General features: G+C 37.0%; 1 protein-coding gene across 2 annotated transcripts in view; it reads right to left on the bottom strand.

Annotated features, from left to right (window-relative positions):
• Positions 1–11571: 11571 nt before the first annotated feature.
• VWC2 (von Willebrand factor C domain containing 2) overlaps positions 11572–23388 on the bottom strand; it is a 128387-nt gene continuing 116570 nt past the window's right edge. Inside the window, exons 3-4 of one of the 2 annotated variants that reach the window (XR_015552447.1) lie at positions 14845–15240; positions 11572–14759 (exon numbers count right to left, since the gene is read on the bottom strand). Coding sequence is in view for 1 of the 2 variants with exons in the window: in XM_014793649.2 (XP_014649135.1) it covers positions 15089–15240 (152 nt within the window). In the remaining variant the exon portion in view is untranslated. Of the gene's footprint in view, positions 15241–23388 lie in introns of both variants that reach the window. The other variant, XM_014793649.2, reaches the window with a different exon arrangement.

Here is a 23388-nt window from a genome sequence, read left to right as displayed (position 1 = left end):
CTTCTTCACCAATGGGCTTATGAACAAAGTGGCCATGGGGACAAAGGTGGAGGGCCTTCTGGTTACCTAGGCATAATCTGGCTACAGCCACTTTTGAGTGCCCAATCTTCCAATAGCAGAGTCCTACAGTATGTTTAGCAGGGAGACAGCCAGCCACCTGGATAGCAGGTTGATTACATTGGACCAAGTTCATCATGAAAGGGGCAGCACTGTGTTTCTTCTGGAACTTGATATAGAGTTGCCTTCCCTGCCTACAATATTTCTGCCAAAACCACCATTTGTGGATTTGGTAAATGCATAATGCTGTCATTATATTCTTCACAGCATTGCTGCTCACCAAGGAACTCATTTTACAGGAAATGAAGTATGGCAATGGGCCCAAGTTCATGTAATTCACTGGTCTTACCATGTTCCCCATTACCTTGAAGCATCTGGACTAACGGAATGGTGGATTGGCTTGTTGAAGACTTTTATGGTGCCTGATGAGTAACATCGCTTAGTGGAGCTAAGGTAATGTCCTCTTGGGTGTGATTCATTCTGTGAATCACCAACTAATAGCAACTGGCCACATTCCCCTCACTGATTTTATACCCTATAAAGTTACAGTGATTATTGTAAGAAAGACATAGTGGAAGGTCCTAGAACTGTCCCTACCTATATAACATTAATATATGGTATTGTTGCTTTTATAGTTTAGACTCATGGGTCTCAGAATTGTGTGTGTGTTGAGGGGTAGGTGATCAGAATGGCTTCTCACTATTGCCCCACATATCCACTAGCAAAACGTTTGCTTTCTGTCTCTGCAATTTTGGACTCTGCTAGTTTAGAGGTATTATTTACCAAGGGAGAAATGCTTCTATTAAATTGTAAGCTGGAACTTCCACCTCATGCTATTGAACCAACCCATTAAAAGGAGGTGAGTGTTCTAGTTGGAGTGATTGACCCTAGCCGTGAAGGGTAAATTGGGTTGCCATGACATAATTGGGACAGGGAGGAATGCCAGAGATCCTCTATGGCATGTCTGGGTATTCCCTCGTCCTGTGGAAAAAGTGAATTAAAGACTACAACACCCAATATAGGTGGGGTTGGTGATGGCACAGGATGAAGATGTGACAGCTATGAAAATGTGCCTTTCCAATCTTCCACTGTAAGGAGTAATTGACTGATGGCCCCGCTGCTGCACTCTGAATTCACTACCCTTCACACTGAAGCCATGCTTTCCCACAGGCTGCTGTCCACCAATGACTGAGCATGGCAGGGGTCATGATGCAGGCCCATCATCTGCATGTGAGAGTTTCCTGATGGGCATGCATGGCTCAAGGACTGCTCTCAGCCCAGTCAGTTCCTTCTTATAACTGCAGTACAGTCTACGACTCCACCTAAGACCTTCCCTCCTTCCTTCTTTTCTCATGGGGGTCCAACCTGCATCATTATATGGGGGCTCTCTCAGCCTCTTCTCTCTTCTTTCCCTTTTTCTCTCACAGACATTTCCCCAAGTAAATTACACATCTAATCTTACTTGTGTGATTGTTTCTCAGAGGATCCAAACTAATCCAAGTAATGCCAGGAGCCAGGAGTGGTCTGAGAATATGGACAGTAAGATGGCATGCTAAGACATGTTTTCTGACCAACCAGTGGGCAGAGAGGGTGCTCCCCTGAGTGGTGTGTCCTTGCAGGTGTGATGATTTAGGTCTCTGAAAGATAAGGGGACAATGATGCCAACAGGGTTAACAGAGTTGGCTCACTACTGTTAAGTCAAATTGATGCTTTAAAAAGGAATAATGAGAAACCGAGGGCCTTTAACAAGTGATTGATAACTATGTGTGAGAACCAGAGGACCTCTTTGGTAGCTTACAGAAAGACCCTATTAATTTATTGGCAAAAACAGGGGGATTGGAGTTTGAGAATGTTTGATCAAAGGAAATGGAATATAAAACTGATTATACAAGAATTTATTGACTAGGGCACTTTATGGGGGGTGCAATATTTAACCCCCTGGCAAGAACCCTATGTTATGGGCAAACTTACTGCTGGGTGTGGGGGGCGTTTAGAGGCCTGAGAAAAGTGATGGGCAACACTGAGCAAAGTAGAAATGCTGGAGCCACCTTGGGAAGATGATAGAGGAAGGAATACAGAAACCGAGGGAATAGGGATGCTGGAATTGATAAATTATATGAAGGCAAAAATCCCAACAAAACATTATGTTCCACAAGAGAGCTCAGTGGCCCACCATTCATGGGGCCATCAGGGATGTGCCAGTCAAAGCAACACCAGCATCACTAAATACTTCATTGGTGGTCTTCCTCTGCGGGCCAGGACTAATGGGAGCAGAGGCAAACAGGGTAATGCAGTAATAAAGCCTGATGGGATGCTTAACTATGGGGCACCAAGTGACCACAAACCCAGAACTGCCCATTATGCATTGGGTCTTGGCCAACTCAGCAGCAATCCATTGTTAGATGGAAGTAGTACATTGAGGACTGAGTCCAAGCAGGACCAGAGGGCCCAAGTAAGCTACGTGAGCTGGTAGTCCAGACCCGCATATCACCCACACCAGTTGTACACTGCCCATACCCAAGCTTTGACCTATGGGATATCTGGAATTCTATTTCTTAATTTGAAACATATGGAGACTTTTATTTAGTTTTTAATATTGATTTATAATTTAATTGAACTGTTGTCAGGTTTTATAATCTATATGATTTCGTTTCTTTATAATGTCTTGATATTTTCTTTATGACTCAGCATTAAGTCATTGTTTATAAATTTTCCACAAGAACTTATAAAAAATATGTATTCTGTAAATTTTTCAGGGAGAATTATGTGTATGTCCACGAGGGCAGGTTTATTAATTATGTTGTTCATATCTTCTATATCTTTTCTGATTATTTTGTCTCATTCATTCCACTAGTTACATACAAAAATATTACCCTATAAATTATAGTATACATCCTCATCAAGATCTAATACTTATTGTTCCTTTTACTATTTTATATCTGTATCCTTTAAGAATGCAATTGACATATAGATATTTTCAATCAAATAAAAGCTGAAAAACATCACCACCAGTAGAAATTCACTAAAAGAAATACCAAAGAGTATTCTTCAGGCAGAAGAAAAATGATTTGCAATAAAAGGTGAAAGAAGGAATAAAACCCAATAAAATGGCAAATATGGGGATATAGCTAAGTGCATAGTGACCATTAGAAAAATAACAATAAAGATTTGTCAGATTTAAAATACACAGAATTAAAATACATCAAAACAATAGATATAAGTAAGGAAGAAGTAAATGGAGTTAAACTCTACTATGACTTTTGCATTGCCTGTAAAAAGGATAAAAAGCATCAATAAATATTAGATCTTGATAAGGCACCGATGTATGCTATAATCTACAGGACACTATTTCTGTATATGGAATTCTTTGTGTGTGTGTGAGGAAGATCAGCCCTGAGCTAACATCCGTGCCGATCTTCCTCCACTTTATATGGGACGCCGCCACAGCATGGCTTGACAAGCGGTGCGACGGTGTGCGCCCAGGATCTGAACCTGCGACCCTCGGGCTGCCGAAGCAGAGTGCATGCAGTTAACTTCTTGCACCACCGGGCCGGACCTGAGTATATGGAATTCTAAGTTGGCAGTTATTTTCCTTCAGTACATTAAAGACATTCAACTGTCTTCAGAATTCCATGGTTTCTTTTGATACCATGTCAGTATAATTGTTTCCTTTTTGAGTAGAATCTTTTTCCTCTGGCTGCTTGCAGAATTTTCATTTTTTCTTTGTTTCACTGCAGTGTTGCTATTTGGGAACTCTTCACTGAATTGCTGTCCTTCATCATCCTTAGAAGATCACCAGCCCTCACCTGTTCAACTACTGCTTCTGCTCCCTCCTCTCCCTTCTCTCCGTAGTCACTTTAAATATTCCTTACATTCTTTATTCTCTTCTGCTTCCTTATGCATTTCCTGTCCATGCTTTTTTTTCTGTCTTCAAATTCACTATTCTCTCTTAAGCTGTGTCTAATATGTTGTTAAACTCGTTAAACTGAATCTTTAATCTCAGTTATTGTATTTTTCAGTTACAAAATTCTTATCTGGTTCTTTTCAATTTTGCTAGGTCATATAAGTTTCTAATCCTCTGCTACAACTTTCAGTTTTGTCCCATATCTCATTGAGCACAGCACATTTATTTTATGTTCTAGGTCTTATTATTGCATCACTTGAAGACACTGTGATTCTGTACCTATTGTTCTTGGTTTCTGCTCCTTTGTATTCGTGTTTTCTTACAGCCCTGTGTGCCTCTTTAGCTTTGATAATTTGCAAATGTTTGTAATCATAATTTAGGACCAAAGACAGTGTTATCTACTTCCAGTGAGGAGCCTGGAGGCACCGGCCACCTGGGATCTCTTTAACCCGGTTTCAGTGGTTGAGATTTTCTGCGGTAATCCAAAGATTCAGAGATGGGCTTCCATTCAGATGACACCTGGTTCACCCTCCGATCACCTGTGCACATCATATGCATCCCACTGGGGTCACAAACTTAAGTACAGGGAGGTTACCAAGGCCAGCATCCTTGGTGCACCCAGACTCCATATTTTGCCCCACTTGCCCCATGAGATGTCAAAAGTGCTATTCAGTTTCTCAGCACACTGTTCCAAATAGGAAACATACTCGGGGCAAAAATACTCAGAATGCCAAGCTAAACTCTGAATTTGGGCTTTTCCAGCTCTTGGTCTGGTTGTTTTTTCCTAGGTTTTTAGATCTCTAATTGCTTCAAGAAGAATTATATATTCTGTCCAGTTTTTTTTTGTTGCCCTTGCCAGAAAGATTTTTCTAAATTACCTAAACTGCCAATTCAGGAATGTGAAGTTCTTAGCTTTAAAAAGAAGATTTTTGGTTTTCATTTATTTTTAAAGAGGCCTTTCTCCATGCCACAGCAAAGGAAACTCTAGGGAGGGTCCATAAAAAGAATCTGAATTTAAGATACTTACTTACTGTCAGTCCATATTTGTAGTTATGTGGTTTAATGAACATTACATTTCCTTTTAGAAATGACAAAGTGAAAATGTGTTGTGATCCCAGTCTAGACCATGGGACACGATTATATTGTAGATACTACTTCCGTGTAAAGTCGTGTCCATCCTTTGTTTAAATAACAGAAGTGAAAGTCATAATATATATTTAAATAAGCCTCCAGGATTATATTTAAATAACTAAAATATTTGAAGCATTTTGAGTATTTTTTAATGACATACATTTTATTGTTCTCATTTAATCTACTTTAAAAAGCTGAAATATGTCAAAAGTATTGTCAAGTGCAAAACCCAGTTTAATAAATAGTTTATTTTATAAATCAGTTCAACACACATACCCATGCAACAACACGTAGAAATTGGGCCTAATTATGTAAATTCAGCTCCACATAAAATTAAGCTATTACAAAACATTTTTCTGGCAGATACTGTAAATAAATAGGATAAAAACTAAGATATTATACAAATTATATATTTTAAATTTAAACATATGAGAAGACTAGAATAGAAAAAAAGGAATTCTAAATTAATACATTCACTTTTACTTAATTAGAATCTTCAAAATGTTTTAATTTCAGTATTTTCATATTTCCAATGTATTAAGTAATAAACACTATTATGTGGACCTTGTGCTTTATAAATATTATCCATTCTAGTATGTGTGTTTTACAAATCTTCACTCATTAAATTGTCTTAGGGTTTGGTACCACTCTCCCCACTTTACTGATGGGTAATCTGAGTTGGAGAAGTATGTAGCATGTACCTGATCAACATTCAGTGAGTGGTAGGACTGAGTTAGAACCAGACTTCTAGGGGCCGACCCGGTTGCCTAGTGGTTAAGTTCATACTTAACCACTTCCACTTCAGTGGCCCAGGGTTCACGGGTTTGGATCCCGGGCATGGACCTACACACTGCTCGTCAAGCCACACTGTGGCAGCATCCCACATACAAAATAGAGGAAGACTGGCACAGGTGTTAGCTCAGTGACAATCTTCCTCAAGCAAAAAAGAGGCAGATTGGCAACAGATCTTAGCTCAGACCAATCTTCCTCACTAAAAAAACAAACAAACAAACAAAAAAGAACCAGACCTCCAATGGCCAAAGTCTTTACTGCTCAGTTACATAAAGCAAAGAGAATGCAAATATTTATTGAGGATATTTATGATACAAATATTAAAAGAATACTTTGTCCTTTGTTTCTGGTGATTGTGATACTATAGATGTGGAGTACAGGCCATGCCAGGGATGGGAACCACTTGCCAATGCCTTCTAACTCCTGCCATTCTCTGCTGATAACCAGACCCATCCCTCCAACCAGCATGTTCTAGTCTTTGCTTCCTGAAAGCAAAATGGGCATTTCTTTTGGATCAGTTTCCTTCCTCTTTTTCCCCAGCTGGAATTACCCTTAGTATCTTCAACAATGTGCATAATATTCTCCATTAGTCAGATAAGCAGGAAAATTGGTGGTTGGAGATTTCTTCATTGTTATTCTTGGTAGAAAAAATTGATGTTGTCTGATAAACTTGTACAGGACATGAACACGTACTGGTAGACTCACTTTCACTAAAGAACTTATAAAAATATATCATTGTTCTCAGTCTATAGAAAACTGTCTATATTTCATAAATATAGTAAATGCAGTCTTTTAGTATTTATCCCTACAACAGTCTGTTAAAAATGAAAACAGAAAGCTATGATTTTATACTCATCTGGTCCCTTGTGAAGCATCATATATATTTGTAAATGATGCCATTTAAAATGATTTTTTTTTTTTCATTTTCAAATACTGGGTCTATGGAGTAAGTATTTAAAATTCTTTAAAAAATCAAATTATAAGTAGTAAATAACACAAATGCATATGTGTATATACACATGCTTATATTTATAGCTATGTACAAATAGTTATAGAATTTATGAGCTGTATTTACATAGACAAATTAGAATATGGCAAAGTCTGCTAAATAGCATCTCTCTGTCTACTCCCATGCACATTTTACTGCTTATAGCCAACTGTCTTTGATGTCTGACTTAAAAGCACTGTCTAGACAATGATGCATTGCTTCTTTTGTCTTTTGTTTTGTTTTAATCAGATCCTGCTCATATTTATATTTCAGATCTCAGTGAATTTGGAGGGTAACTGTTTAACCATTTATGGATGCATGCATGTATAGAAAGAATGCTTCCAGCGGGGAAACTTAGATAATTTTGAGAACCAAATTGAGGGAAAATTATCTCACCCAAAGACTACTTTGTTTTCTTTTCTTTTCTTTTTCGTTAAGTAAAGGGCTCATTATGTATTATAATTTTTGAGTTTTTAAGTCATACTTATCAACATTTTAAAGGTTTACAATGCACCTTTTAAAATCTGTATTACTCTAAATTTCAACCTTTCCATGTTCAAATTAATCCATATTCAAATTACTTTCATTCCCCCTGATTATTCTACAACATTATTTGTCCTTTGAAGTGTAAGTATGCTGCTTATTGTACCCAAAAAGCCCATTATGTTTCTTTAAAGACATTCAGTTTTTTTGGCTTAAATAGAGGACACATTTTTGATTCTCACTTCAGTGTTGCTATGTGTAAGATCTGTATTTTTTTATGATATCGACTATCATAATTAATCTATAACCTACAAACAAGTAAATAGGAAATAATATTTTTATATCAAGCTTCTTTATTTCAATGATGCCTATTTTTAAATGGGAATGTTTTCTTTTAGAGAAAATAGCAAGAGAGGGCAGGAGCAGTTGGACTGACCTGGCCACTGGTCTGCCAGTTGGTGACTGGAGGGACCAGAATTCTCACTCCTCACCACCTCCACCATTGCTGGGATTGTTTTGATTGGGGACAGTCTTTGTTTTTGTTTTGAGAAATAACATGTGCTTTGAAATCACAGATGTAACATTATGTAATGTGCAGATGACTTTCATAATTTATTTATATTAATTAAATTAAACTGAAGTTTCTGAGACTTAAATGAAAACACGATGGAGAGTGTATTGCAGAGTATAACTAACCGAAGAAGGCACTTAATGCTTTCTTAAAGTCATTGGTTCCATACAGTGTCAACTTTATAATTCAATCACTAGCTACTCTAGATCAAGAGGTAGCAAAATTTTGTTTTAAATTATAAGTGGTGATACTGATGCAAGTTAATGACTTTGATGCAAAAGTTCAAAATGGCGTGAGAGGCCATCCCTGTTTCTATTGATGTAAGGACTCTGTGGGTATGCTAGACCAAGAGCTCCATGGGCCCAAGGGCCATATATTTCTTAGTCACCCAGGCCTAAACTGTACCTGGCACATAGAGTACACTCAATAAATATCTGTAGAATGATATCAGTGATGGAATAAGGGCACCAGCTGCTCCGCTGGAAGAATATTTGGTGCAGCCAGTGCTGTCCATTTCCAGCCCTGAATATGCTGCATGCAGGATAACAGAACCAGACAGACTTGGCCTCAGTTCTATCACTGAAACTTGGACAAGTTACCTACCACATGTTAATTTCCTCATCCATACAGCAGAGTTAACAAGAGGAAGAAATCGGATGAAAGAATTTGAAATGCCTATTGTAGTGGTTGGCATATAATTGGCATGCAATAACATGGCAGTTCACTTCACTTGGCTTCAGGAGGACTGGGTCATAATATTTGGTCATATTGTGTAAATTTCAGTGCAAGGACCAGACCTAAACAAAGAATATAAAAACACTACTGATGCTTGAATACTGTTTTAACAAGAGATCGAGATATAGTTTGGTTAGGAGTCAATATATGACGAACATTTAGACGAGGAAGGTCACAACATTTTTGTGAGGAGCTGACTTTTATTTCGACGTTTTGAAATCACCATAGTTGATTTAGGGGGCTATGTGGCTATTCATTCTCTATATTTGTGAGGAGTAGAGTAGAAAAGCATTTTGGAAATTCTTATCTAATTTCTAGAGGTCCTTGCTCTGAAAGTGAATCATAAGACTTCAAAAGTCGGGCTCTGGTGTAAAGCACAGTTTGGTTCTTAACTCAACCCCGTCATTCACTGGACTGAAACTTGAACCAGTTTCTGAACTTCCTGGAGCCTACATTTACTGTTCTGCAAAAAACGGGATAATGTTACCCACTGCTTGGGGAAATTGTGAAGTTAAATGAGATAATAAGTGAAAGCACCTAACATAATTCTTGGCTTCTAATATACATTTATTGTTTGCCTAATAGTGGATTTTTTTAAACTATGAAATAAAGTACTTTGTTATATATAGAACATTAATAATTTCATAGAAAGACATTACTTATTGGACACTTTCCACTTTTTTTCATTTTAATTGTAAGAAATACATGCTTAGGAAGGGACTAACTCCTGATATCAAATAGAAATAAAAATAGAATTGTATTCATTTGATAATGTAAATATAATAAATACAGAAAATGGGAAAAGGAATATTCCCTTAAAATATATTTAAAAACAATTCTGCCTAAAATTTAAATTCCAGGAATTCTTTAAAATGGGAAATTAATTATTAAATAAAATACTAAATATTGAATGAAATTGAGAAATGTTTTTATTTCCTGAAAATTGAATTTGAAACTAAGATGGCAATATTTACAATTGTTTTTAGTCATCAGGCTGTGTCAATAATGCACTAAAATGACTTCAGGTGTATCCTTTGATTATTTTTGATAATTCCTATATAATTGCATATATATAATGTGTAAGTCATAGGCTTTATATACTTCTCTGAGCTCAACTGGAAGGAGTTTCTTGGACTATGAAATGCCCAGGTGCCAAGCATTTGGAGCACACTTTCATTTTAGTTTTCTTAATGTTATTGAAACTTTGGGTGAGCACTCCCAGCATGATTGTCAGTTTCACTTAATGTTCAATGGAATTTATTCCTTTAAAAATTGGGCATTTGGACTTAATTTCTACATTTTTGTGTTAAAGTTAAAATAGCAAGTGCTTTGAAAAATTCAGACTGAGATTTGACACTGTGGTGAAATTTCAACAACCATCACTTCTTAACACTTTTCAACAGCCTATGGAAACTGCTTTATTTTTGCACAGATGATTCAGTTCATTGATTTATTAATTCATTAGATACCTATTGAGGTGTTTAATTATGTTATTATGTAAAAAGATTAAAGTATGCAGAAATATTCAAAAGTGTGAAAGAAAGTCTGAGATTTATATTCCAAAAGTTAGAAATAAAAATAAGAAATATCAAAACTGTAAACTTGTCTTATTTTCAATAAGTACCAGTGTCTCCTCAGTATAAGAAATTATTTTCAGCATCAGAAATTTTATACCAAAAGCCATTCGTTTCCTGACTTGCATCAGAAATGGCCAGTGGCTGTCTAATGGCTGTTCACCTCAGCTCTGCAACAGGGGGGATTAGGTATGTCCCAGGCTGCTGTGCCCTGGACATTGGAGGTTTGCAAGTCAACTGAGAAACTAAGAGACAACAGGGCAGGTAAACAAGGGGAGCTTAGAGTTGCTCTTCAAGTTATGCGTTGGCATTAAACAAGGACAGTGAATAACTCTGAATTACTATATTAAATACGACTCAACAAGCCTTTGACATAAAGGTATTGGATGATATTCTGGGGACTGAATGTTCCACAGCCTGAATTAAAGAAATTTTATAGTAAATAATGCAGCAAAACTAAAATTAACTATAATGCAAACTATGATCTGATTTCTAAGTCATATGCTAAAATAAGATGCCATGTGACTAGTATAGCAGGAGCATGGAATGACAATCCAATTAGGACTAAAGAAGCCTTCTCACAAGTAATGTCACTTGAGTTTGATATTGACAAATGTCTAATCTCTCAAGATGCTGAAAAGACGGGGAGTTGGAAAGTAGAGGCCATGTTCAGAGCACAGTCAGAGGCTTGCAGAGCCTAGGGTTCTGATAGCACCCAGGAGAATGGGTCAGGGTGTGGACTGTGACCCAATTGTAAAGATGCCAGTCTGCTGTGCTGAGGCGTTTGGTTTTTCTGTGTGTGATTGGGAGAATTCAGTCAAAAACTAAATCTGTGTTTAGAAAACTAAATTAGTAGACTGGGGAGGTTGGTTTGGAGTGAGGAGGATGAGACAGTTCTACTGAGGAACAATGAGAAGTGGCAGCTGAAATGTAAAACGTATGAACTGTAAAAATGCTTTTATTCCAGAATAAGTGAATTGCTCTCTCTAAATCTGATTATTCAGAAAAACTGACTGCATCAGGCATCCACAGATGCTGTGAGTTGGAAAAAAAGAGTAGGTGGCTAGGTGTTGTAAAAACATTATGTTGAAAATTATATTCGCCAAAGAAGCCATATGCTCTCACCAAAGGTGCCTGTTGCTTGGTACATCTGCTACTGCCCCATTATGCTGATGGGATGCTATCTAGAGCACTTTTCCTTATTGCATGGCATTGGAGAACACATCTAACTTTTTAAAAATTAATAAAATTAGATTTGATCTCTTGCCTATTAACAGTAAATAGTTAATATTTGTTAAATTTGTGTTTTCTGTATGTTTAAATAATCTGTATTTAAGATAATTAATATAGTTTTCAATAATGCTTATTTGAAATAGTGTATATTTTGCATGTTTCAAATAATGGATATATTAAAAAACACATTTCACTGCTTAAAATAAAAATTAAAAAAACAAAATAGAAAACATCTGAATTCTCTGAAATTTTTTGGAATTTTTTAACATTGTATACATACAACATTGATGTCGGAGGAGTGGAGAGGAGAGTTTCTTAAACATATTCATGATGCTACAAATTTTACAATGTATGAGAATTCATCTCAACATGTTTTACTGCACAAAGGAGATGAAGAAATTGAAATTATCAGAAGATTAAAAGGAAAATAATCAAATGTAAATTAGTTTGAAGGCATATAAACTTCCTGATGTCAAGGATACTCTCACGTCTCCATCTGTACAGCCACAGCACTAGAGCAGGCCGTGGCACGTGGCTAGGAGGCATCTAATGTCTGTCGCTTGCAGGACTGAATTACAAGTTTTGGAAATTACCCAAGACTTCTGTGAGATGTAAACGTACTGATGGATCCATCCAACAAGGAAGGATCCTATGACTAAAAGAATGGATCTAACTTGAAAATCTAAAATGTCAGAGTAGAGAATTTCCAGAGCCACTCTATTGCTTACATAAGTAGCTTCATATTTTTAGATATAAATATAGGTTGAATAATTTGCAGTAAATTCATGTAATATATGTGTAAGCATGATTACCTTTTTTAACCTGTGTAAATTATTTGACAACAATTACTAGGTACTTATGGAACAGGCCTATTTGAACTTTAAGGATCCTGGCTCTCCAACAACTTCTGTCCTTGAATTTTGAGGTTCTGTTTTCAGTACCGTGTCCAAACTACAGTGTTTTGGAATCAGGTAACCTGGACTCATACTCTCCTCTTTTTGTAATATAGTTATTGAGGTTGTCACACTTATCGAATAGGACAGTTTCATTGTTAGTAATCTAAGCAAAATGTCCTATGGAAAAGAAAACGGTAAAATAACATTTCAACCTGATATAGCTTCATAGATGTGAAAGTCTAAATTAACAGCAAGCAATAAAGAACCGAAGAACAACAAGTGTCTCTTGGACAAAAATGCAAATATCATTATATATTAAGGATATGAAGTATCATTAATCCAAGTTCTGCCATTTGTTTTGTTTATGTATTGTTCTCATGTGGAAAGAGGAATGAGGGGTGGAAACCAGAGAGAGAGAGGAGAGTTACTTCAGTGTAATAGCAGCCACGAGCTCCAGCTCTCAGGAGTGTGCCTGGGACAAGGGGACCTCACACTAGTTTAGACTGAGTGAAAGTCAATTTCTCAAGATGATATCATGTTTACTCTCTCTATATGCAACAAAATACCAGGTTTCCTGAAATTCTCACAGTGTTTAAGGTGCCACTGCCATAATACAGAGCTCACCACCCATCCTGGTGGGGATTACATCACCAAGAGCAGCAGGGAGACTTTGCGCCTCATCGACTGAGTCTAATTGCAGCATGCCTGGGGGAAGAGAAGAGGCTGCTTGTATGCTGTTAGAGATCGCTAAGGACCCACCTCTCCATGGGGCCTAGGGCCATTTGTTGGCAAAAGTCATAACTTTATATAACCTTGTCTGAAAAAAATGTACCCTTGGATAACGGAGAGATGGCTGATATCTAGCAGCTTTTGACACCAAAAGTTAAGTTTTGGAAAACTGATTACACCTGAGAGCAACTGGCTAATTCTTCCCCTGAGTATTTTCATGAAAATCTTTGTGTGTGGAGCCCATTTGGCTCAAGATATTCTTCATAAACAAGATAAAAATTAAATATAAGCATATGTAAATTTCTTGAAGATTCACTTAGTGGTGGCTCTACAGTTATTAAGGTCCACAATGGTTCAACTCTTCAGTGATGACAAATATATCAAGTTTTCTTAACTATTATTCAACCTTTAATGATTGAATGATATCTTATACACTGAATGATTCTTTTGTATTCTTTGCTCTTTTTAGGAAGCCTAACCTCCCCTTGCTGACCTCGAGTTGAGTCCTACCACAGTGCATTGTAATTTCTTATTCATGTTATGCCAGAGGCCAAAGTCCATGAAGGCAAGAAACTATGCTTTATTCCCTTTTTCCCTTTTTTGTTTTCAAATAATTTGTATTTAATAAGTGCTTAATTCCAAATTTTGGAATAAATAAATGTATAGGAAAAAAACTTTAAAGGCTTCAAATAATGACTATAGTTTTGCTTTTTCCACCCTACACCTAGTAAGACTCTACCTTTTTCATCATTGTTCCAAGTGTTGATTGATTGATAAAGGCAGAAATAGTCTCTAATATGCTTTGATCAGATCAGCAGGATTTGCAGTGGCTTCTTTTATTCTCTGTCCAAAGGCAGAGAAATGGAGTCGCTTTAGAATTACATGTAACTACAGGAAAGTTGTAGGGTGTACGTGGCCTTCAGCATTGTGTGTTTTAACATATTGGACAGAAGAACTGCTTTCTCCCTCTGCTCTTGAAGGATGACTAATACAGGTTATCATTCATGATTTGACTATGCCCAACTTGGAGAATAGATGATCATTCTGATGAGAAACATGAGTCCATTAAATGGAGAGCTGGGATATCCGTACCACATTTAGATTGCAGGTATAGACTTGTTCAGGAGATCAATTTTCCTTAACTCTTCTCCAAAGAATCAAGGGATTCCCTATTCTACTGCTTGATGGAACAATAATGCAAACTGTGCAGCCTACCCTGTTCCTCAGTTTAGGGGATGATTGAAAATCATGCTTGCAAGAGAAAGGAACATAAGTGAAAATGAAATACATGTATGCATCCATCTATGGCCCACAATGTTGAGCTCTGAATGAACAGAAAAAGTGTGTCTTAGTTATCTTTGTACCTGCATTTCCCAAATGACTGTGAATGGAAATGATAAAGAGAGTAAGTTGTAAGAAGGAAATATTGTATTTATGTGAATTAGATTGGATCTTCAAAGGATAGACACTAGATATATCTCTGTAATGAAACAGAATTTGGGCAGGATTTCAATAGAAATCAGTCCCATTATTTTATAATCCATTATTCCAAGATGTGAAGGAGAATCGGCAAGTACAAACAGTCTCATGTGATGGAATCAGAACTGGAAAAGATGTTCAGGTGCACAGTGAGGACGGCTGACCACACAGCGTTTTTCATCTGTATCTATAGAAAACACTTATATAAGCTCTCTAATAGAGGGATTATAGAAATACATTTAATATATAGTAGTGTACTGGAGTGTACTTACTGTGAAAATAGCACATTTATTTAGAGAGGGACTTTATGCCCAAAGTTCTTGTTGATGTTTTGAAATATATCCATTTCCTTCTCTTGCAGTAATTGTTACCAAGAAAAGCAAAAGTAACAACAATTTTCCATTATTCCTCATCAAAAGTCTTCTCCTTTTGATTGGTATTTCCCAGAGTCATCTAGAATGTTCACATCAGTAAAATATTCTAGAAAAACGTCAGAGTTTTTGAATGGTCCAGTTTCTACATTTGCCTGCATTCATGTCTTGTGCACATGGCCTGTCGTTCGATCCTCCACGTGCCTTCCTCATAAGTACAGTGACATATGGTGCACTCGTCAGTCTTCACTTCTCTTCCAGCTGGGATTACAGCAGTTTCTGCAAAGCAGTTTGGACCTGAAATGCATAAAATTGTTTTATATTTTGTGTGTGCATAAATATATAATGTAGTTAATTAGGCAGTTAGCTTTACAGTACATGTTTTATTCACTCTTTTATGAAAAACAGTGGAAAAGTTATACTTTCAGTAATAGGAAGTACTCCTACTTTTTTTCTGAAATGAAACCAATGTTGTTTAAAATTTTTATGAGTGACAATATTGTGATTTTCACTAACAGATTATCCCATTTGGGGACCTTACACCCAAAATCTGCAATCATTTGATTTAATTAATTCTAGGTAATCATAGAGAAAACATAATTAACCGTGACTTTCAAAGAATCAGTTTTATTCTTCGTGGCACTTTTAGAAGAGAAAGCTTAAAAAAGCAATCTAGTTGAAATAAAATAAATCCAGTGTAACTTCCACGCCCCTTACAGCAGCTTTTCAAAGGTCAGCATACAAAACAATCACCTGCAGGCTCTTGAAACACTAGCTGCAGGTCCCTGCCCCGCTGCCTGCCAGAGCTTCTGACTCATTGGTCTGGGATGGGCCAGAGAATCTGCTTTGATAACAAGTTCCCCAGATGCTGATGCTGCTGGTCTGGGGACCGGGTTGTGAAAAGCACTTTCTTAGCAAGTACCAGGGTTATATCTTTGACAGTCTTCCATGAGAACTGAGGATCCCTGCGATTCTCAGTCAGTGTCAACTAGGAGCTTCTCAACCAATAAAGGTGCCATATCCGCATTTTACTTACATAGATCAAGTCAAGGACATGAAGAAATGAGTATCAGAAAGATTTCTAATATGAGTTGAAACAAATGGTTTTTATGTGATGGTTCACACACCTGCTTCAGATATGAACAACTGCTCTGCCTCCAAACTGCCCTCTAAAATAGCAACATCAGTAATTACTGTGGCCTAAACAAAGGCCCCAACTGTGAACAAATTCTCGTCTCCCTTCCTTTGCTTCTAAAGCCTCTGATGATGTGCTCACTACCAAAGCATGATTAATTACAAGGTATGACGTCATAAAAGAGATCAAAAACACTCATCTACAAAATTTTTAAAAATAAATTAATCCAACAAAGTTCCAGGATAAAAACTGGCCTTTTTATAATTCTGAGTCAGAATAAGTCTAAGCAGAATAACTCATGTTTTTGTGGCTGTTGTTTTTCACATGAGCCAAACAGGCTCCTGAATGTCTCACTCTGGAAACTGCATGCAGGTGTCCCCAGCCCCTTGTCCCTCCAGTAACCATGCTTTCTCCTGTCCCCTGACACAGACACAGCCCTAGGATTCTTCCCTTGACCTCTGCCTTTCTCCCTTGGAGAACTTGAAGCGTTAACAATCGCTCTTCTGGGAATGAGACCCAAATTTCAATTCCAATCTTATTTTCTCTTGAGCGCTAGTCCTGTATTTCCAGAGGGCAGCTGTCTGCACGCACTGCCTGCTGACACTTCAGACTCCCCAGCCTGGGACCACTGCCTCTTCTGTCTGAGCTGATGAGCTTGACTGGTGGTAAAGTCACTCTCCTCCATCAGCTCTAGTGAATTACAATACTTTAAATCCAGACGCTCCCCATCCAATAGGCCAACAGGATGTCCTCTGTCTCTGACCACTCCCACACAGCCCACCCTGGGCTGCCTTCTGCACTGCTGCCCAGGACGGTTTCCTCAGCTCTGAGGTCACAGCCCCACAGTGCAGCAGTGGCTGCTCCAGGCGGGGTCCACTCTGTAAACGCTGGTCCCACTTGGCTCCTGAGATGCCTGAGAATTGTACATTCGATGCTAGCTCTCTTTTGCATGCTTTTTTCTTTGTTTCTGTTTGTCTCTTTTAATTTGAGGACGCAGTCTCCTCCTAATTTGCCCTAATATCTTTCAGTATGCTTTGCACATAGAGGGCACATGATAATTGCCCAGAATCCTGTACCCTAGATACAGGTACGTATGATACTTACAGCTTGAGTCTCAAGAAAAATCTGGACTCAAAATCTGGTACCACTAATTAATAGTTACATGATCTTGGGCTAAGTAATTTCATTGTTTTGAGCCTTAATGGCCTCATCTACAGAATGGGAATATAGTACCTCACAGGGTCCCCCAAGGATTAAATTAGATTATACATTTCTCGTGCCATTAAGTTATTCAACAAATGCAGCAAAATTCCTATCTTTCTTGCCTGAATTAATCTTTCTATGTCAGTGTAATAGTCATTTCCAGTGAGTTTTTATTATTTTTAATTATTTTTTTAATCACTGTAGGACTTCAGATCTTTCTTTTACATGCTTTACAATCATTGCAGTCTTTATTCTTTTTGATATTCGAATTGTCCAAATTCGGCTAGTGGGAGACCTGAACTTCAAGCTACTCCTGTGTCCTCTTGACACACTCTTTTAGTCACTAATAGCTTCTTTCATTTCTGAACCAACAAGATATCTTCAGCTCACCTTGCCCACATCTGAAATTAGCCTTTCTTTCCAAGGGGCCGTGATTCCTTTTGGTGGAGAATGATATTTAGGATTCAGTGATATTTAAGATGTTGTGTGTCCTCATTTTTACTGGGGTGTTACCGCTTCTAGGCCTTCTCAGTGGGCACAGATAGGAACACACACACACACAATTTTTTAAATTGTAAGTTCACATTATTATATTATAAAATTTCTCTTCTTAGATTTTATATATGTATATCTTTTCTCTTTCAATGAAAGACTTCAATGTTTTAACATATTTAATTATTTGATTGATCTTAACTTTTTTCTTAACTTCTTAGATTTTAAATTATATATCTCCTCTTACACTAGGACTCTTGTTTATTAAAATTATTAACATTCACCTATTTTTCTTTCTCTTAGTTACATAAAGGAGTTTTAAATTTATAACACAAATGTTATTCCTAATAAATAAATAATAAGTGGTTCTTGCAGTTCTTAAAGTCAGTCGATTTTGTTCAAAGTCACTTAACTCTTTTCTCTGTGTGGTCATATTATCAGTGACATATAGAGTGAGGTTCATTTGTTTCAATTTATCCTCTCCACTCTATTCCTACTCTCCGACCTCCAGCTATTATAGTAATCATTTTCAGTAATTCTAAGTTATAAGCAAATTATTATATCCTCATCTTTCTTTCGTAAAACATAGGTAGCATACTACCTAACTCCATGTACTTTGCTTTTTTCACTCAAAAATATGTCCCAGCCATGTCATCGTTCCATGTCAGGACACAGAGAAGGTCATTGTTCCTTATGGCTCCATTGTGAGCATGCACCATTGTGTATTCACACACACGCGATCAATGGATGGGTATTTTGAAACTGGTTTCCAGGTGTATATGAAATGTTTAAATGCTTAGTGCATTTTTTATCATCTGCATTAGGCAAGGAAGAGATACAGTAATGTTAGCCTCTTTTCCTGGCTTCAGAGTTCATTTCTTTTTAGCATTGAATAATATTCCATTGTCTGTTGGTAGTTTTTTTGTTGTTGAGATGCATGAGTTCTTTATATATTTTGGAGATTAAGCCCTTATCAGATGTATGGTTAGCAAATATCTTCTCCCAATTGTTAGGTTGTCTTTTCGTTTTGTTGATGGTTTCCTTTGCTGTGCAGAAGCTTTTTAGTTTGATGTAGTCCCATTTGTTTATTTTTTCTATTGTTTCTCTTGCCCGGTCAGACATGGTGCTTGAAAATATGTTGCTAAGACCGATGTCGAAGAGCGTACTGCCTATGTTTTCTTCTAGAAGTTTCATAGTTTCAGGTCTTACATTCAAGTCTTTAATCCATTTGGAGTTAATTTTTGTGTATGGTGTAAGGTAAGGGTCTACTTTCATTTTTTTGCATGAGGCTATCCAGTTTTCCCAACACCATTTGTTGAAGAGACTTTCTTTTCTCCATTGTATGTTCTTGGCTCCTTTGTCAAAGATTAGCTGTCCATAGATGTGTGGGTTTATTTCTGGGCTTTTGATTCTATTCCATTGATCTGAGTGTCTGTTTTTGTACCAGTACCATGCTGTTTTGGTTATTATAGCTTTGTAGTATATTTTGAAATCAGGGAGTGTGATACCTCCAGCTTTGTTCTTTTTTCTCAGGATTCCTTTACCTATTCGGGGTCTTTTGTTGTTCCATATAAATTGTAGGATTCTTTGTTCTATTTCTGTGAAAAATGTTGTTGTTAACTTAGATAGGGATTGCATTGAATCTATAGATTGCGTTAGGAAGTACGGACATCTTAACTATATTAATTCTTCCAATCCAAGAGCACAGAATATCTTTCCATTTCTTTGTGTCTTCTTCAATTTCTTTCAGCAATGTTTTATAGTTTTCGGGTACAGATTTTTCACCTCTTTGGTTAAGTTTATTCCTAGGTATTTTATTCTTTTTGTTGTAATTGTAAATGGGATTGTATTTTTAATTTCTCTTTCTGCCACTTCGTTGTTAGTGTATAGAAATGAAACTGATTTTTCTATGTTGATTTTGTATCCTGCAACTTTACTGTATTCGTTTATTACTTCTAAAAGTTTTCTGGTGGGTTCTTTAGGGTTTTCTATATATAAAATCATGTCATCTGCTAATAGTGAGAGTTTCACTTCTTCCTTTCCAATTTGGAAAAAGAAATAAATTTCTTTTTCTTGCATGAGTGCTCTGGCTAGGACTTCCAGTACTATGTTAAATAGGAGTGGTGACAGTGGGCATCCTTCTCTGGTTCCTGTTCTTAGAGGGATAAGTTTCAGTTTTTCACCATTGAGGATGATATTAGCTGTGGGTTTGTCATATATGGCCTTTATTATGTTGAGGTACTTTCCTTCTATACCCATTTTATTCAGAGTTTTTATCATAAATGGATGCTGTATGTTATCAAATGCTTTCTCTGCATCTATTGAGATGATCATGTGATTTTTATTCTTCATTTTATTAATATGGTGTATTACGTTGATTGATTTGCAAATGTTGAACCATCCCTGCATACCTGGAATAAATCTCACTTGATCATGGTGTATAATCTTTTTAACATATTGTTGTATGTGATTTGCTAGTATTTTATTGAGGATTTTTGCACCGATGTTCATCAGCGATATTGGCCTGTAATTTTCTTTTTATGTGTTCTCCTTGTCTGGTTTTGGTATCAGGGTAATGTTGGCTTTGTAGAATGAGTGAGGGAGCTTCCCCCCCTCCTCAATTTTTTGGAAGAGTTTGAGACGGCTAAGTATTAAGTCATCTTTGAATGTTTGGTAGAATTCACCAGGGAAGCCGTCTGGTCCTGGACTTTTATTTTTGGGGAGGTTTTTGATTACTGTTTCGATCTCCTTACTGGTGATTGGTCTATTCAAATTCTCTACTTCTTCTTGATCCAGTTTTGGAATGTTGTATGATTCTAAGAATTTATCCATTTCTTCCAGATTGTCAAATTGGTTGGCATATAGCTTTTCATAGTATTCTCTTATAATCTTTTGTATTTCTGAGGTGTCTGTTGTAATTTCTCCTCTTTCATTTCTGATTTTACTTATTTGTGCCTTCTCTCTATTTTTCTTGGTGAGTATAGCTAAAGGTTTGTCAATTTTGTTTATCTTTTCAAAGAACCAGCTCTTGGTTTTATTAATTTTTTCTCTTGTTTTTTAGTCTCTATTTCATTTATTTCTGCTCTGATTTTTATTATTTCCCTTCTTCTACTGATTTTGGACTTTGTTTGTTCTTCTTTTTCCAGTTCCTTTAGGTGCATTGTTAGATTGTTTATTTGAGATTTTTCTTGTTTGTTGAGATAGGCCTGTATTGCTATAAACTTCCCTCTTAGAACGGCTTTTGCTGTATCCCATAAATTCTGGCATGTCGTATTTTCATTTTCATTTGTCTCCAGGTATTTTTTGATTTCTTCTTTGATTTCTTTGTTGACCCAGTCGTTGTTCAGTAGCATTTTGTTTAATCTCCATGTATTTGTGGCTTTTCTGATTTTCTTCCTATAGTTGATTTCTAGTTTCATACCGTTGTGGTCAGAAAAGATGCTTGGTATTATTTCAATCTTCTTAAATTTATGGAGACTTGTTTTGTGGCCTAATATGTGATCAATCCTGGAGAATGTTCCATGTGCATTTGAAAAGAATGTGTATTCTTTGGCTTTTAGATGGAATGCTCTGTATATATCTACTAGGTCCATCTGTTCTAGTCTGTCATTTAAGGCCAATGTTTCCTTATTGATCTTCTGTTTGGATGATCTATCCATTGGTGTAAGTGGAGTGTTAAAGTCCCCTACTATTATTGTGTTACTGTCTATTTCTCTTTTTATGTCTGTTAATAATTGCTTTATATATTTAGGTGCACCTACATTGGGTGCGTAGATATTTACAAGTGTTATATCCTCTTGTTGGATTGTTCCCTTGATCGTTATGTAATGCCCTTCTTTGTCTCTTTTTACAGTTTTTGTTTTAAAGTCTATTTTGTCTGATATGAGTACTGCTACCCCAGCTTTCTTTTCATTGCCATTTGCGTGGAGTATCTTTTTCCATCCCTTCACTTTCAGTTTGTGAGTGTCTTTAGGTCTGAAGTGTGTCTCTTGTATGCAGCATATATATAGGTCTTGTTGTTTTATCCACTCAGCCACCCTATGCCTTTTAATTGGAGCATTTAGTCCATTGATGTTTAAAGAGCTATTGATAAGTATGTACTTACTGTCATTTATTAACTTTTTTTTTTCTCAGTGTTTTAGTAGTCCTTCTCTGTTCCTTTCTCCTTCTATACAGAATTGATGGTCTCTTTAGTTTGACCTCTGTCTGAAAGCTCTACTCTTTAACTCCTCTCCTCCCTCATTTTATGTTTTTGATATCATATCTAACCTCTTTTTTGTGCATTTGTATCCATTACCATCTTATCTTGGAAATAGATAATTTTTCCTATTTGTGGTTTTCTCTTTTCCCCTTAAATCAATCCCTTTAACATTTTTGTAGCACTGGTTTCTTGGTGACAAACTCCTTTAATTTTTGCTTGTCTGGGAAATTTTTGATCTCTCCTTCCATTTTGAATGGTAACCTTGCTGGGTAGAGTATTCTTGGCTGTAAGTCTTTTCCTTTTAGATATATTGTGCCTGTAAGGTTTCTGCTGAGAAGTCAGCTGATAGCCTTATGGGGTTTCCTTTGTATGTAACTTGTCTTTCTCTTGCAGCTTTTAGGATTCTCTCTTTATCTTTAATTCTGGACATTTTGATTATGATGTGTTTTGCTGTGGGCCTCTTTGGGTTTATCTTTTTTGGGGCTCTCTGTGCTTCCTGTACCTGGATGTCTGTTTCCTTCCTTAGGTTAGGGAAGTTTTCATCTATTATTTCTTGAAATAGATTCTCTGCCCCTTTGTCTAGCTCTTCTCCTTCCAGGACACCTGTAACATGGATGTTCATGCACTTGATGTTGTGCCAGAGGTTCCTTAGACTGTCCTCACTCTTTTTAATTCTTTTCTCTTTTACCTGTTCAGCTTGGGTAATTTCTTCTAGTCTTTCCTCTAGCTCGCAGATCCATTCTTCTGTATCCTCTACTCCGCTTTTGAGTACCTCTAGTGAATTTTTCATTTCCAGTATTGTATTCTTCATTTCTGATTGGTTCTTTTTTATATCTTCCATTTCTTTGTTGACATTCTCACTGAGTTCATCTATTCTTCTCCCCAGATCAGTGAGCATCCTTAACACTCTTCGTTTGAACTCTCTGTCGGGTAGATTGCTCATTTCTGTTTCACTTAGTTCCTTTTCTGGGGTTTTGTCCTGTTCCCTTACTTGGAATGTATTCCTTTGCCTCCTCATTTTGCCTCTTTCCCTGTGCTTTTATCTACGTATTAGGTACGTCAGCTACGTCTCCTGCTCTTGGATAGGTGACTTTATATAAGTGATGGCTTAGGAGGCCTGCAGTGTGCTTCCCTCAGTTCTCAATGTTCCAGGGGTGACCCCTATGTGGGCTACGTGTGTCCTTCTGTTATGGCCCGTTTGCTCTCCCTGTAGGCACCCAGGGAGGCCGAGTTATGCTCCTGGCCAGCTGTTGCAATGCTCAGCTGCTTGTAGTTGTTGTGGGCCCTTCAGTCTCTTTATCAGGTGTGGGGAGCCCCAGCACAGTTGTGTTGCGGTATTTCTTTTAAGTAGTACGCCCCCAGCGTGGCATGTTGTTAGGCTCAGGGGCTTACAGTTGCTATAAGCCTCCAGCCT

This window comes from Ceratotherium simum, chromosome 1 (assembly GCF_057802395.1).
Source record: "Ceratotherium simum simum isolate JZ-2026a chromosome 1, ASM5780239v1, whole genome shotgun sequence".
Classification (NCBI taxonomy): Eukaryota; Metazoa; Chordata; class Mammalia; order Perissodactyla; family Rhinocerotidae; genus Ceratotherium; species Ceratotherium simum.
The sequence above is the reverse complement of the archived record's forward strand: the minus strand, read 5'-3'. Positions and strand labels throughout refer to the sequence as shown.